The following is a 16,125-nucleotide window of genomic DNA, read 5'->3' as shown; positions in this document are numbered from 1 at the left end:
GACTTACTGTTTCAGCTTCCGATATCACTTGTACCTATTAAAAGGTTACCTCATTTGGGAAATACTGCCTTGAATTTGATATTTGTTACCAGTATTCACGCACAGATTTCCTTGAAACAATTAAAAAAAGAATTACTGATAACATTGAGACATGTAACATCAATCTGTTTTTCCATTTGCCATTGTTTCTTTCTGAAAGATGATAATACATAAAATTTTTTTCATTCCCTTTACAGTTTTGAGAGGAAAATCTAAAATGCCTTGATAATTTACTAGAGGTAATTAAGATTTTGAACTAACAATTGTCTAGGAAACTTTAAACAACCAAGTATTTGAAAACTGATACTTGAATTATTAAAAATGCTGTAAATTATTTAAGAGATAAATACATAGGAAATACTTCGATGCATCATTTGCATTTCTTTCCTTCTTCAACTTTTTGCCTAAATAGTAACATGGATCCAGCAACAGATGAAGACCTTGAGTGTGAATATGTTGTTAAATTCCACCTGTTTTGAACAGTGCCAAATAACTTGCTGATGTCATGTTATATGTCCAATGCCAAACTATTTGGAATTTAACACAAAGTATACTATGCTGCATTTCTTCTACTCCTTCAGATTGGAGAAATGATGCAGTGCAAAGAAAAGACTGTTTGGAAGCCAGGTGGTTTTCCTGCGTATGTAGCTGTATAATCTTGAATGAGTCACTTACCCTTTCTGGGCTTATTTTCTCATTTGTACATATTTGTGTATTACCTTGTAAGAGAATTTATATGATTTACAAGACTAACAGTTAAAAGATAGCTGTAGAAGAGTGCTTCAATTCTCTGTACTCATTCTCAAGGTCTTAATCTTCTAAAACCAGAGTATCGGATAATTTCTCATCTTCATTGATGAAATTTTTTTCCCTTCATGGAAAACAGTGGTACAGAATGGGTAACAATAAATGGAAACTATAATAATCACTATTTTTAGCAAAATATTATAATAAAAATCTCTTATCCATCATGATGGAAGGATAGTATATTGCTTAGTAATGGCTGGGACACAGACCATTATTCAGAGAATTAGAATACATTATATTTTATATCGTTTTTTTGTTTTTGTTTTTGCTGTACGCGGGCCTCTCACTGTTGTGGCCTCTCCCGTTGCGGAGCACAGGCTCCGGACGCGCAGGCTCAGCGGCCATGGCTCACGGGCCCAGCCGCTCCGCATGTGGGATCTTCCCGGACCGGCGCACGAACCCGTGCCCCCGGAATCGGCAGGCGGACTCTCAACCACTGTGCCACCAGGGAAGCCCAACCCCTATATTTTATATTGTATACATTATACTTTATATTATATACATTCTAGTTTAATCTTTGGGGATTCAGAAGGCACTTCAAGATTTGGTAGCACCTTTTGGTCATTATGAACATCATTTTTTGGGTAATTAGGTGCATAAAGATACCAGAAAATGGAAATTTGGGTTGATAAGATGCCAGAGATCACCTTTTCTTTGTCCTTTATCTTAATAAGTGTTTTCTTCAGTGCAAAATATTTTATAAAACAGACATATACATATAGGTCTGTATTTTGTGTGTGTGTGTAAGAAGAGACTGTTATTATAGATAAGTTTTTTAGAGTCAGAAAGTTTCTCTTTCCCATGTTTTATCCTATAGACTAAACAGTTAGTAGAAATGGAGTCTTGGAGCCCGATACGCAATTTGAAGAAATCCAAAATGTTGAAAAATGGAGCTGAAACCAGATCTAGACTTGCTTTTCCTGAGGTTAGCATTTCTGATCTGATCATGCTTTGTTTCAAATCAGTGAGAAAGGGAAAGATGAAAACAGCAGTTTTAGAACAGTGTGACCATTACACTGTGAAGAGGCAGTCTCTTCCAATAGGACTGGGAACTAGGTTGTCATGGTGCTTAGTCCTTACTGTATTGCCTCTGCTGTCTGTCTCAGAGGTACCAGGTAAGGCCAAGTCCTTGTTTCTCCTTCTATATTATGACAGGTGGTTTTGTGGTTGAGAAGAGGTCATTCAGAGGTTATAGTGTTGTCCCAAAATGACCTATTGTGATAATCCTGTCTTACTAGTTTCTCAGTTACTAATTTTTTCTGTCATAGGTGGTGGTTGTGTTTAGAATTTTAAAATCTGAGATTGTGGTTTCTGGTTTCCAGTGTTAGCTTTCCCATTAATCTGAAACATAAAATTATTGCTTTATGCCAGTTTCCTTTACCTTTCCAGTATGGATAATAATAACTGTTCTGCCTAACTTCAGAGGTTTCTTATGGGGCTAAAATGATCAAGAATGTGAAAATGCTTTTAGTGGTTAAAAGAGTTGTACAAATATAGGTAGGATGGTGAATATCCTCTTTTCTTCCCTATTTATCTCACTCTCTAAGCTTACCTTTTCTAGCAAATTGTTTTCTGGCACTCCCATGATTACTTGAAAGGACCTGAGAACACATTTTATAGCATCTTATGCTGAATATACAATAAACACTTCTATTTGGTTTAGGTTTAAGAGTGAGTTTAATGTGATCAGAAAGGGTCGTAGTTAACAGAAAGTAGAAGCAGAGTGAAGGTTATTTGGTTGTAGGTAGGAGGGGAGAAAGTAAGAAGTAGTATTGTTCTAAAGTAGTATGGATAGAATATGGATAACTATTTCTTACTGTTTTATAAATGTATTATAAATATAGAATAAAATAAACACAAGATAAGTTATAGGAGATTATAACTCCCTATACTGGTGCTAGAAATCTCATTTTCTAAAGGCAGAGTCCCTGAAAATTTCTTATGGTTCAAGGAGTATATCTATGCTCTTATTTAATTCTCACTGGAAAGAAGGAATTTTCTTTTCCTTAGTTCTCAACTATCTCTTTGGTTCTTCAACTACTGGTGAAGCTGAAATAATAAAATTGAGCGTATAACTCGGACCCTTTTAGAATCTCTAAGCCCCAAGGAGGGAGGTGTAAGTTATAATGACATGTGCTCTATTTAGGAAAACTGGTTTTATTTTTCTGAACTTTTTGAAACCAAAGACATTATAAAGCAGATACCTCAAGAAGATTGGGAAGTTTCAAAAGTCAAAACTAGGGCAATACAATTATAAATTATACTAACAATGAGGAAGAAAGTTGGAGGGGTAGTTGGAGGCATCTAATGAACAGGGTAATTGTTCAGGATTCGTTTTAAAAGGAGTGTTTTTTGTTTTGGGTTTTTTTGTTGTTGTTGTTTTTGATTAAAAAAGTCAATAACCAAGTATGTGTTGAAGAAAAAGAGTTTATGAACCTATGTTCTTTGCCATGAAAATTAAGAAAAAGGGAAAATTGGGTGAAAGTGTTAAGGCAACGAGGAGGATATTTTACATAACGTGTGCACTGTAAAGGGGTATACCTGTGTGGCTTGTGCCATCACTAATTGACGATCAAGAAAAAACCAGAGGTGTGCAACTTCTATTTTGCTTTCATGGTCTCTGTTGAGGAGAATTATTTTCAAAGTGGAAAGACTAAGACCAGGTGAGGAGGAGATTGGCAAACCAAGAAGAGATTGGTAAGCCAAGAGAGTCACTAAAGTGCCTTAACTAGTTAGGTTTCCATATCAATATAATTATATCCCATGTCCCCATAGTATTAAAATATCTTGCCAAAGTATGATTAGAGGAGTATTGTGTTGGCCACAAAGTTCGTTGGGGTTTTTTCCATAAAATGTTACAGAAAAACTCGAACGGACTTTGTGGCCAACCCAATAGATGGCATAAATATTGGTGTATAGGAAAAGTTCTAATATATTGGGGACAAATAAACCACTTCATTTTTCAAAAAATTGGCGAGCCTCAGTTTTCCTCATCTTCGTAATGGTAATAGTAATACTGTCTATTGCAATTTGAGTGCTCCAGAAAGAAGACTCCAAGTTACTTCGGTGTTTAGGAGTTTATTAAGGATCAACAGCTGTGGAAAGGAAGGGGAAAAAGCAGAAATTAGCATAGAGAGTAGAGCTGTGTTGCAGACCAGGACAGCCTCAGCTGACCCCACCCTGTAGCTTTAGAGCTGAAATGGCCTGTGAGAGTTAACCCAGGAGGGACCAAAATCCCCAGACCTTTATCTTTTGCTTTTGATCTGTAATTGGATACGTGCCACTCCTAGAAGTACTTGACCTTGGTGAGGCAGCTCTCTGCAACTGGAGCAATTCCTGAAGGATTGATGAGGAATCTGGGCAGCATCTCTTCATGTCCACCCCGTTGCAAAGTTTTAACAAATTTTAGGACTAATGTGTATGAAGTACCTATCACAGGTCTTGATACAAAGTGGATCCTCAATAACGGGCCCCTTATTTTTTTTATTATTATTATTTGTACTGTCCTATTGAGAATTTTGATTATTTAAGAGAAGACATATATATACATATAAGATTTATAAAAACTGAAAAGCTGGCAGGGATATTTAATCTTTTGGAAAAACAGAATGTAGTTTCCAAGTACCCTTAATATCTGAATGGGTGAACCAATGGGCAGAAGCTCATGAAATGATACTCAACAGAAATAAAGTCTGCTACTCTTAGATTATTAAAGGAAAGGAAAGAGGAAGAGGTAAAATTATTTGAGAGCACTGAAGAATATTTATATGCAAAAAAGTTCATTACTAAACTAAATGTTAATTACTATAACTAACGGCATTAGTTATAATAGCTCATATCAGAAGTAAATGTGCAACACAGAATAGTTCAATTATGGTGAATATAGTGGACTATAATGCAATCATAAAAATTGATTTTTGAAACATATAGTATTTTATAGGGAAACATCCATGGTAGAATGTTCATTAATATAGACCTAGAGTATTATTCTAATTGTATAAAAAATATTTGTGTGCACGTGCATGGAGAAAAGTCTGGGGAAATATATTGACTTGTTGATGGGGGTGTTAGATTGCAAGTGACTTGAAATTTTCTTTATATTTTTAACTCATCCCCAAATCTCCATAGTAAACAGGTAACTTACTAAAATCATTTTTTCACTTGTTTGTTTTTAAGCATCTATAAATGCAGAACTGAAGAGACCTGGTTTAAGAGCTAAAAGAACCAGAAAGTTTTAGATATATATTAGTACTTATTTGGCTTATAAATAGCATGGCTGTCCCCAAGTGCAATTTCAGTCTTTATTAACAAAAATACAGTCCAAAATGAGGAAGGCAGTAGTTCATTTTTGCCCAGCTCTAGGTACTGCACCTTTGGGTGAACTTGAGTTTTTCAAATGAGCAACTGTTTTACACCATATATCATATAAAGAATTGATGAGAAGACTTGGGGATGATATTTAAAGTAGTGTCAAATGGAAAAGAAATTCCATATTCCTGTAAAAAAATGATATAGATCTAGTTTTGATGGAAGAAAGATACAGGGAAACAAATTTTAGTTAGGGAAGACAGTTCTAATAATTAGACAATTCTAATAATTAGATATATTAGTTCTAATAATTAGATATTAGATGTGGGGGGGGAGAATATCTAATTATTAGAACCCCTACCAAATAATAGCCTGACTTTGGTAGAAGAAAAATATTCCAATATTAAAAATATAACTATTAAATGGGATTTTCAAACTTTCCTACAGAACCCTAGGTTCCTATAAATAAGCCTTAAGAGTTAATATTTACAAGATATTTCAAAAATTAAATACAAATAATTAAACTGTAATTTAAAAATAACATGTTCACTCAGATGTTTCAAATACCAGATTTTGACACTTTGGAAATTGATAACATGTTCCTGATATGCTGCTTAGTTGACTTGTTGCAGACCTCTGAATTGAGTTTTTGCCTGCTTTCTTTTTTGGAGTTCAAAGTCAGTTATTTACCACTTGTATCTGTGTGTCTGTGTGAATCAATCAGGATTTTTATTATTAATGCTGTGTAACCAAAACAGAATAGAGAAATAAACTGGGTACTGAGACTGATATGACTATAATTATCATCTATACCCTCTGATTTCAAATTTTTATAATCATCAAAACAGATTCATCATTTTCAGTGATTGATTTATTTAAACCTAATACTGCCTTTATCTGTTTTATGTATAAGAATCTTACCAGAAATTGTTTGAAAAAGGTATTCCACTGCTTAAAGACATTTTTAAAAGTCTGATACGGAGGATGATCAATTCTGTCTGTAGAACTTAGTTTGAATCTGCCTACTTCTCTTTATTTCTCTTGCCTTAGCCTAAGCCACCATCATCTGTCATCCGAACAACCACAGAAACTTTCTGATTGTTCTCATAATTCCTGAACTTTGGCTCCTGTCATTCATTCTCTACAATGCAGCTGCAGTGATCTTAAAAAATATAAATCAATAATAACATTTCCCTGCTTAGGACCTGTTCAGTCAGTCTTCTTCCTCTTAATCTCCAACACCATTTCTACCCTTCCATTCCCTTCTAACCTATAAACATACAAAGTTATTTGCTGACCCAGGACCTCTCACTTCTTCCTCTGTCTGGAGTGCTCTTGATTCCATTCTTCTCCTTGGTAGTTCCTCATCCTTCATGTTTCAGTTTAAATATCCCCTCTTTAAGGTAGAGGGTGCAAACTACACTCCCTTTAATCACTCTGGCTTAGGAGTAGGCACCTGACCCGACCTTTTATTCTTCTCAGCGCATCTGAGACATTCAGAATTGGAGCAAGGAGAGGAGTATTATTTCGTCTAGCAGTGCCCTGCAACACAGTAAGATGTTAGTATTTTTGAAGAAATGTGTGCAGGCTTCTCTTTCAAAGCTAGGAGGAAGATGGGGTGGTGACCTTTTATAAGAGCAAAGATGTCTTTTCTCCACTTAAAACCTAGTGAAACGTAAGACAGTATATTTAGTAGGTTTTGGTTGTTTATAAATACTTCACAAACTTAATAAAACTAGGCTGACAGAGGTTAAATGGCTTGACCAAAGTCATACTGCTATTAAATGACAGTGCTAGACTCAATTCTATTAAATCCTACAATGCTACAATACCTACTTTGGCACTAAGGAAAGGAAATATTAGTGCAGATGCAGAAGCTGTAATCACAGCGAGAGCCATTCCTCATCTTATAGAATCTTTCTTTCTGTTCACTTACATTCACCTAATTCCAGCTTTCTAGTAAAAGCCAGATGGAAAAATCGGCTTCGACTTAGCCGAGATAAGGGTGTGTCCCTGCATTTTCTTGACAGATTTCTTGATGTGGTGAGAATAAAACTGCAAACAGGGTAGGTAGATTTTATTCTTATTTTTTTTTAACATCTTTATTGAAGTATAATTGCTTTACATTGTTGTGTTAGTTTCTTCTGTATAACAAAGTGAATCAGCTACACGTATACATATATTCCCATATCCCCTCCCTCTTGCTGTTCTTTCTTATTAATCTGCTCACTTAGTTAAGGTTGTGTTCACCTTTGAATACCAGAAAATCCCAGCAGTAGCTTAAAGAAGTAGGAGGAGAGTAATTTTCTCACACAAGAAATCCAAAAATGGCAGTCCAGAACTGGTTCAGCTGCTTCTCCATTCAGAGTGGGCTGTCTTTTACCCTCCTGTTTCTCACCACAGGGGCAGAGATATAAAAGGGTAAAGGAATACACACATACACATACATGCACACACACCATCTTTGCTAGGTGGCACTTCCAAGAAAGTTTCTACAGTAATCAGACCCTTTTCCTCTCATTGGCCAGAACTGTATCACAAGGCCTCTTGCAGCTAGAAAGTGACTAGGGAGACAATGAGTAGCATCTATATCTTGTGCTCCCTTCATTTAATGGCTTTTAGCATGATAGTCCAATTATCTAATAACATGCATTGTACCTTTTAGATTTACATTGGTGCAGAAGCATACAGTGGAATTTAACCAAGTGGCAATGGCTAATTCAGATGGATCCGAAGCTATGCTGAACAGAGTGATGACAAAAGATAATATTGGTGTCGCTGTGGTATTAGAGGTCCACAAAGAACTATTTGGAGCAGGTGAGTGCAGTTTAAAATATTCTTACAAAAAATAAACACCATCTGAAGTGCAGTGAGTCTTGTTGATATTCATTGCATAGTTATTTTCTTGTCTTTTGAGGAAAGTTAAGGGAAACAGGCTGGAAAATAGCACTAATTGTGTAAAACGTCATCTATATCTTGGAATATTACTTGCCAGGTAATCTGTAAAAAGAAAAGTCTTTACTATGCCATTAATTCCAAAAGGTTATTCAAAATAAGAATAGTTTTAAGCTGAATTTGGAAATTATGATGATTTGGTTCTCCTTTCAGCCATATTTTTAGCTTCTTGACTGAAATCTTTTGTCTTTAAGGTTAAGTACTTGGCACATTTTCTCTAATTTCTTTGTTATATCTCAGTCATTGTCAGGGTAAGAGCGGCATCTTTTATCTACCTGGTACTTTTGTTTTCCACTTTAGATATTTATAGCTTCCTTCAAAGTAAGAAACTCATTATGTACTTTGCATATCCAGACCTTTTTTTCCCCCTCTCTACTGCCTGCCTTTCAGTATTTCATTGTTTACTTAACTATATTTTAGGTAAGAGCAAGGAGAAGGTGTCAAGACCACATCAGGGCTTTTTTTTTTTTTTTTACATCTTTATTAGAGTATAATTGCTTTACAATGGTGTGTTAGTTTCTGCTTTATAACAAAGTGAATCAGTTATGCATATACATATGTTCCCATATCTCTTCCCTCTTGCGTCTCCCTCCCTCCCACCTTCCCTATCCCACCCCTCCAGGTGGTCACAAAGCACCGAGCTGATCTCCCTGTGCTATGCGGCTGCTTCCCACTAGCTATCTACCTTAGATTTGGTAGTGTATATATGTCCATGATTTTTTTTCTACCTGTAGAAGAAAAGATTTTTGCCTTAAGTACTGATTGAATTATTCAGACCATGCATATCTGTCCAACCTCCTTTTCTCACTGTTCTTCAGTTTATCCATCATCAAAGACAATCAGTCTTTGATATGAGATTTTAAATTCCTTCTTCTTTTGTAGCCTCTCCATTTTTACTGACTTTTATGTCCTTTCCAGTCTCATTCTTCTCAAAAGTTTGGTACTTTTTTCTGGTAATGCGAACATTGAATTTCTTTTAGTTTTACTCTCCTTTTAATTTGCAGAAGAGTAATTACAAATTATATAGTTAAAACTTTCACATTCTGAAATACCTCTCTCTTATACTCCTGGAAGAGTAATTTAATATTATAGAAGGTGCTTGTGGCCTTTTTGAAGGGGCAAGTTTTTAATATTTAGTATAGTGAACATTTAATCTACAGCCAAAAGTGACACTGTAAAACTCCTAGGGAAAGAAGAGAGCTTAGAGAACGATCAGATTGCTTTAAAAATGACCATTTCTGTCACATATGAAAGATACTTCAGTTATTTGTTTACTCAACATTAAAGATAATTATAACTTGGTAAGACGGAAACTTTACCAAAATAGTAGGCTAAGAAAATCAGGTCTTTCTGCAGAGTTTATATTTTTAATAGAAAATGTTAAGAGATACTTATAGAAATTCTATAGAAAAAATAATTTTGTATGTATCTAATATTGCAGCAGTACAAAAGTATATAGAGTAAAACGTGAGAGTCCCTTCATCTTATTCATACCCTCTCGGAGTAACTCTTATTCATTCTTTACACATTACTAACGTATATGTGTATAGTTTTATTTAAATGGCATCGTACCATGCATATTGAGTTTTGAGCCTTAAAAACTTTATGGACACTTTTTTTCTCGGTCAGTACACAGTTTTCACAGTTTGCCCCTTCAGAGGTGCTTATGGCCTCTTTGAAAGGGCAAGTTTTTTAATGTGTTATCCTCATCCACCATGTTAATATTTATTTTGACAGAATTATAAAACAGTATTTTAGGGGAAAAAATAACCTTAGAGATTTTATAGTTGAATACCTCATTGTCCAAATGAGGTATTCAGCTGAACACCAGAATGGCTAAGTGATTAGAAATAAAGGTTAGTAATTAGTAATAAAGCCAAGTCTGAAACCCATGTCCAGACTTTGAGAGCACACTACTCCCTAATTCTCAATTTTTAAATTACTTCTTTTGGGTGTGTGGTATGAATTTGTTTTGGTAGCAGATTCATAGCAAATTCACTGCCTTACTTTATTTTGTATAGGTTAATATAGTGTTACTGCCTCTTACTGCTGACCCTGTCACTGGTGTGCTCAGGAAATGCAAGGTGAATACGTACTGGGCAGTAGGAAGAACTTAAATTAAGGTTTAAGTGATTCAAGTAACTGAAAACCTACCTCACTAGGTTATTGTGATGTTTAAATGACAGAGATATTTAAGCTGCTTGTTCACACTAAGCTCAGCAAATCAAGGTACTCTAACTAATTGTTGGTTACATCACAGTATAGTTCCTAACTTGGGTAGAGAGCAGGAGTTGGCAAACTTTTTCTGTAAAGGGCCAGGTTGTTAATAGTTTAGGCTCTGAGGGCCACGTATGGCGTCTATCACAATCTTCTAAAAAATGTTTGGTAGAATCTTTAAAAATGTAAAACCAGCCTTAGCTCATGCAGGTTGTACAAAAACAGGTGGTTGGCCAGACTTAGCCCATGGGCTGCAGTTTGTCGACCCCCATGTTGGGATTACCAGAATCTCAGCACTTTAGCTTCTAAGAACTACTTTATGAGATAAAGGGGAAAATATAAATGAATGGAAAAGAATAAAGAAGTGGTTATGGGTTTGGGGGAGAAAACCTTAAGATACTGCTTTTTTGATACATAAAGTATAATCTTAACCTTTGTTTCCCTAATGCTTAAATTTAGGTATGAAGCCTATTCATGCTGCAGACAAACAGCTGCTTATAGTGGCAAATGCCCACATGCATTGGGACCCAGAGTATTCTGATGTGAAACTCATTCAGACCATGATGTTTGTCTCAGAGGTTAAAAACATTCTGGAGAAAGCCTCAAGTAGGCCTGGCAGCCCAACTGCAGATCCTAATTCCATCCCGCTGGTGCTATGTGCAGATCTTAACTCATTGCCAGATTCAGGTATTTATAACATCATTTCCTCTTCGCTTTCAGTTTTGTTTTTACTTCTAGTTGAAAGGTCAGTTAGCTCTTAACCTTTGAGTAGAGACTTTCTCTTCTAAATTAGAGAGTGTATCAGTAAGAATCCCAGGAATGGGACATGGAGTAACTGAGGAGGGTTTATTTAGTTAAGCTATTTCCAAAGATGTGTGCAGGGTTAGGGACACAAAACAATGCGTGATGCAGTACCCTGTTACTAGGGGAGATAGGGACCCTTCACCACCTGTACACCTAAGGGGGAAAAGTGGTGGGAGTTGTTATCAGAACTTGGAAAAAATAGTTACGAGGAGAGGGCCATGTAATGGGAGTGATGGATTTGAATTGGGATGCGATCAATCCCTTGCAAACTGACAAGCCAGGGGAATATATATCCCTGCCTCACTCTGCTACTGTCCTCTGATCTCTCGCCACTGCTGTCCATTGACCAAATCCAACTAGAAGCTAGAGCGGGGAGAGGTTTGCAGTTGATGCAAGTAAAGGTCAGCCTCCTGCCGCACAGAATGCAGTGGAGAAGGGTGACCTGAAGAAGCAACCAGAAAATATTCAGCACAGGTAGCTATCTAGTTTAATAATGTTGGCAACCTTTAAGTGAATTCATTAAATGATGCTTGAATTCTGATATTAGGTGCAGAAGAGTAATCAAAATTATCTTAGGATTTCACATTACTTCTTGAGCTCCACTTAACTACTTTATGTCCTAACTTAAATTATTTTAGATCTTTGTAAAAAATCAGTTCTGCACTTAGATATTAAAATTCAAATGTAAAACATTATAGTATCACAGTTTTGCTATTACTGAGGCATATTCTAAATTTTGTATATTTTCAATAAGCTACTTTAGATTGTTTAAAATAACCACTCAAGAATAAATATAACATAACCCAAATGCCTACAACTGTAATGTTAATAAAAGTCTCAAATCTAGAAAACACCTTTGCTTTTTCTCCTTAGCAAATAAATGTCGAAATCATCCTTTCACAAATGTTTGTATTCAGCCCCTAGGCTTATCGACACCTTAACTATGTCCTCCTTTTTTAATCCTTTTCTTTTTTTGAGTAAATTGCTCTCAAGCACAGGTTTCCCCCATCTCATTTGATTTGGTTAAGCTAATGAGCTATCATTTGGCATCACAGCATGCTGAGTTGACTCAAGCCAGACTGTCAGGGCTGGATCCTGGTTCTGCCACTTAGGAGCTATGCAATCTATAGCTAAGTTCCTCATTTTTAAATAAAGGGATAATCATTTTGTCCACTTCATAGAGTTGTTTGTAAGGTTTAAGTGTGTAAGGCTCTTACAACAGTGCCTGGCATGTAGTAACTGCTAGATAAAGGATAGCTCCTTTTCAGCTATTCACAATACTGATGTTGTGCTCATCGTTTATTCATTATATATGTTGCTGTCATTCCTGATCACAAATAGAAAGCGATGACTGACAGACTTTAGTAATCATCATCATCATAAGAAGGGTTGTGGTACTTTTTTCATGTTTACTTATTCAGTGGAAGTGGTGAGCTTTTTCTGAATGCCTCTGCTCTCTTCAGCTTTTTAGACACATCTAATATTTTTGACCAAGTGGTATACCTCCAGCGTATAATATACTGTTTAGTGTCACTGCAGCTCAAAACAAAGAATGATGTGGCCTAGCTGAAGCTAGACATTGCAGTGTTGAAGATGCAAAATCTATTTTTATTGTCAGTGATTTAAAATTTTTTATTATGTATGCTATATTTTACATATTCCAGAAGTTGTTGATGGACTGCATAGAATGTTGAAATGCTAAAGAGATAGTGCTTTGCAATAACATTCTAAAAATATTTAGGGTCAAGACCCTCCTGGTGAATGCCATCCTAGACCCTGGGAATCATCTTCAGCTTGAAGAACCATTAAGAGAACTGAAGCTATTTCTGGGTGATCAGGATATTTTGCTCTGGAGTAGGCAAATACACCTCAGTTTGATGGAACCATATGAAATTGTTGGTATTTGATTTTTTTAGCATCAACCACAAAAAGGCAGTTTCCTATGTAAAAGTAAATATTCAGTATAATAAAACCACTCTGAACTTGGTGCATGCGCCTGGCAACAGATTTTGGCCATGAAGTCTTCTGTAAGGTCTAAGTGCTAAATGGTAGTGTTTCTTCCTTCTTTATTCTACTAGGTGTCGTGGAATATTTAAGCAATGGAGGAGTAGCTGACAACCATAAAGACTTCAAAGAACTAAGGTACAATGAGTGTCTTATGAACTTCAGCTGCAATGGAAAGAATGGAAGCTCAGAAGGGAGAATCACACATGGCTTCCAACTGAAGAGCGCCTATGAAAATAACTTGATGCCTTACACCAATTACACCTTTGATTTCAAAGTAAGTGACAGCCTCTGGGTTGGCATAGAAATTATGTCAGATGCAAACACGTGACAAGAAAGATATGTGTTATTTATGCTTAACAGTGTAATCTTCAGGATTTTTTACATTCTCAAAATGTCTTGGCTACGTGTGCACGTAATGTAAGGAGATTTCTTGGGTTTTGTGGTGGTTATTGTTGACTTGAGAATTCTCTTTGAACCCTTATTTGTTCGAATTTCAAATAACCATGATAATAGAAAAAAATTCCGAAATACTTTACTTTGTGTATGCCAGGCACTGTTCAAAAGCACTTTATATTTATGAATATAGTCAATCTTCACTTGTCCATACCATCCCTAACTTTCAGTAAGGATCCAAATAATAAGCAACCTGATATAGCTACGTTCATCTTGAATGAATTTGTGGAGTATTCCCTCAAAATTTTCTTAGTACTTTCCATTGATATCTTATTTATCTTTAAATTTTCCAGGTTTCTTGGTGAGATGGGTTAGAGAAAGTTGTGCTTAGGGTCTGTTTTATATCCATGTTGTCATACTAATCAATGCCCAGGCAGTAGACCATTCCAGCGTAGTAAAAGGACAAGAAAGATTTTTTTTTTTTTTTGCAAAATAAGAAAAAAAAAATTAGAGGGCCAGTTGTACAAAACCAGTTGTTGTTTTGAAACATTGATTGGTAGTGATTTTCTGTAGTCAGTCCCTTTCCCTTTGCCAGTTTTCTAATCACACTGCCTGTAGCTCTTCTATTGTACCTTTGTTTGACTTTCTGGCATTTCAGGCATCTATCCTAATGTCTTATACTATCCTGAAAAAATGTAGATGTTAGAAAGTGGTTAGGAGTAAGAATCCTAGATGGGGAATTTAATAAAATACCAAAGGAAATTTATGAATTGGGCTCTTACACATCTCCGATAACCTTTTTCCATTTTCAGTGCTTGTTAGCCCCTTTCCAAGAAACAGATAGTAGGAAGAAAGGAAATTTGTGTGCTTATGTTATTGGTCAGTTTTTGTAATCAAGAAGTGGAAAAGAATTGTTTAGAAGTTGAATCTAATTTTAGTATTTTTGCTGTTAGAGTAGAAAATACTATTCAGAGATAATTGATTTTGTTCAGATCACTCATATGCAGTAATGTGCTGGTAAATACTTAATAATCAGTTTTCTGAGAAAAAAAAGAAGCCCGAATTTGTAGTGTTTGCTGATTTCTGCGGTACATGCACTCCCATTGTAGTAGATTTCAAGCTCCCAACGTCATACCATTGAACACAGAGCTGGGATGAAGTGCTAAGAAAGCAAGTACTAGCTGACTCTATCACACCACGGCTTCTTGTGTAAGCTTAAAGGAGAACCTCGGGACTTAATGATACACAGATTACTGTAGGTTAAATCCTATACAGTGGTATATAATACAGCTCTGCCAGCACAGCACAACCCAGAAAACCTAAAATAAAGTTCCTTAAAATAAGTGTTCAGTAATTCTACAACTCTTATTGTTCTTTTGGTTTGTGTATAGGTAAAAAGACCAAATCATTTCTACCTTAACTAGGCTTTTATAAAGGTTACTTTTACCTTATCCACAAAGTAAAAATTAGGGAAATAATGTTTAGAATATTAGTCTAAGCCATCTTCCTCGATCATCTGAGTTGTTTTCAAATCTTTTGTTGATGTTTCTTCAAAAGAACTTACATGTATTAATAAGTGAATAAAAGAATCTTATTGAAGCATTTATGTTGTCTAAAGAAGTACAGTTAAAGAATCAAAAGTGCATGGTTCAGAGAGTGTTTGATGTTAGCATATGTAGGATAGGATGAGAAATGGCAGAACTATAAATCCGTGCGAGAGAGGCATGAATGGGGAGGATAAATAACGCTGGCTGGCTGGGTAGATGGATGGGAGGGTGGAATAGGATGGAAAAGAAGGATGATCAGAGAACAAACTAAGGGCATACCTGACTAGAGAGAATTAAGCTTTTGGTCCAAGTAGCAGACAATAAACTTTTCAATTTCTTACAAAGCATTTTATGTAATTAGTGCTGTGCCAATATTGAAGGCAGTTGGTAAAAAAGGATAGGTAACATCAAATGTAAAAATGTCATGTGATTAGCATTAAATACAGATCGAAGTATAGTATTCTGCCATTGCATCAATGGAGTACTGTTAAACTTTGTGTACTTGGCTTAGCATTTTTTACTTACTTGGTTCTCAAATAAATTAGAAATGTAGAAACGTGGTATTTAGAACTCAGAGTCATTTAATCTAGAACTGATTTGGAATGACTTGAAGGGTAAGCAGTTAGGAGAATTACTTGTAGACAAGGTATCTTAGTGAGTTTAGGTTGCCATAACAGAATACCATAAACTGTGTGGCTTATAAAACAACAGAAATTTATTTCTCACAGTTCTGGAGGCTTGAAGTGTAAGATCAGGTGCCAGCATGGTCACGTTCTAATGAGGGTCCTCTTCTGGGTTGCAGACAGCTGTTTTCTCATTGTATCCTCACATGGCGGAGTGAGAACTCTCTGGGGTCTCTTTTTATAGAGCACTAATCCCATTCATGAGGGTTCCATCTTTATGACCTAATCACCTGCCAAAAGCCCCACCCTCTTATACCATCAGGTTAGGGGTTAGGATTTCAACATAGAAATTTGGGGGGAACACAAACATTCAGTTCGTAACATCAGATAAGTTGAATAAACAGCCTAATTCAAACTTGCTGCTG

The 16,125-nt window shown here is 35.8% G+C and overlaps 1 protein-coding gene across 7 annotated transcripts in view; it reads left to right on the top strand.

Moving 5' to 3' along the window:
* CNOT6L (CCR4-NOT transcription complex subunit 6 like) overlaps positions 1 to 16,125 on the top strand; it is a 121,870-nt gene that overhangs the window by 93,664 nt on the left and 12,081 nt on the right. For 6 of the 7 annotated variants that reach the window (XM_027087675.1, XM_027087672.1, XM_027087671.1 and 3 more), the window contains 4 exons: positions 7,107 to 7,220; positions 7,820 to 7,971; positions 10,786 to 11,013; positions 13,209 to 13,411. In XM_027087675.1, the coding sequence (XP_026943476.1) occupies positions 7,107 to 7,220; positions 7,820 to 7,971; positions 10,786 to 11,013; positions 13,209 to 13,411 (697 nt within the window). The remainder of the gene's footprint in view (positions 1 to 7,106; positions 7,221 to 7,819; positions 7,972 to 10,785; positions 11,014 to 13,208; positions 13,412 to 16,125) is intronic. The other variant, XM_027087674.1, reaches the window with a different exon arrangement.

Source organism: Aethalodelphis obliquidens, unplaced genomic scaffold (assembly GCF_003676395.1).
Source record: "Aethalodelphis obliquidens isolate GAN/ISIS:26980383/991018 unplaced genomic scaffold, ASM367639v1 scaffold59, whole genome shotgun sequence".
In the NCBI taxonomy this organism is placed as follows: Eukaryota; Metazoa; Chordata; class Mammalia; order Artiodactyla; family Delphinidae; genus Aethalodelphis; species Aethalodelphis obliquidens.
Note: the sequence above shows the minus strand (reverse complement) of the source record. Positions and strands in the feature narration are given on the sequence as shown.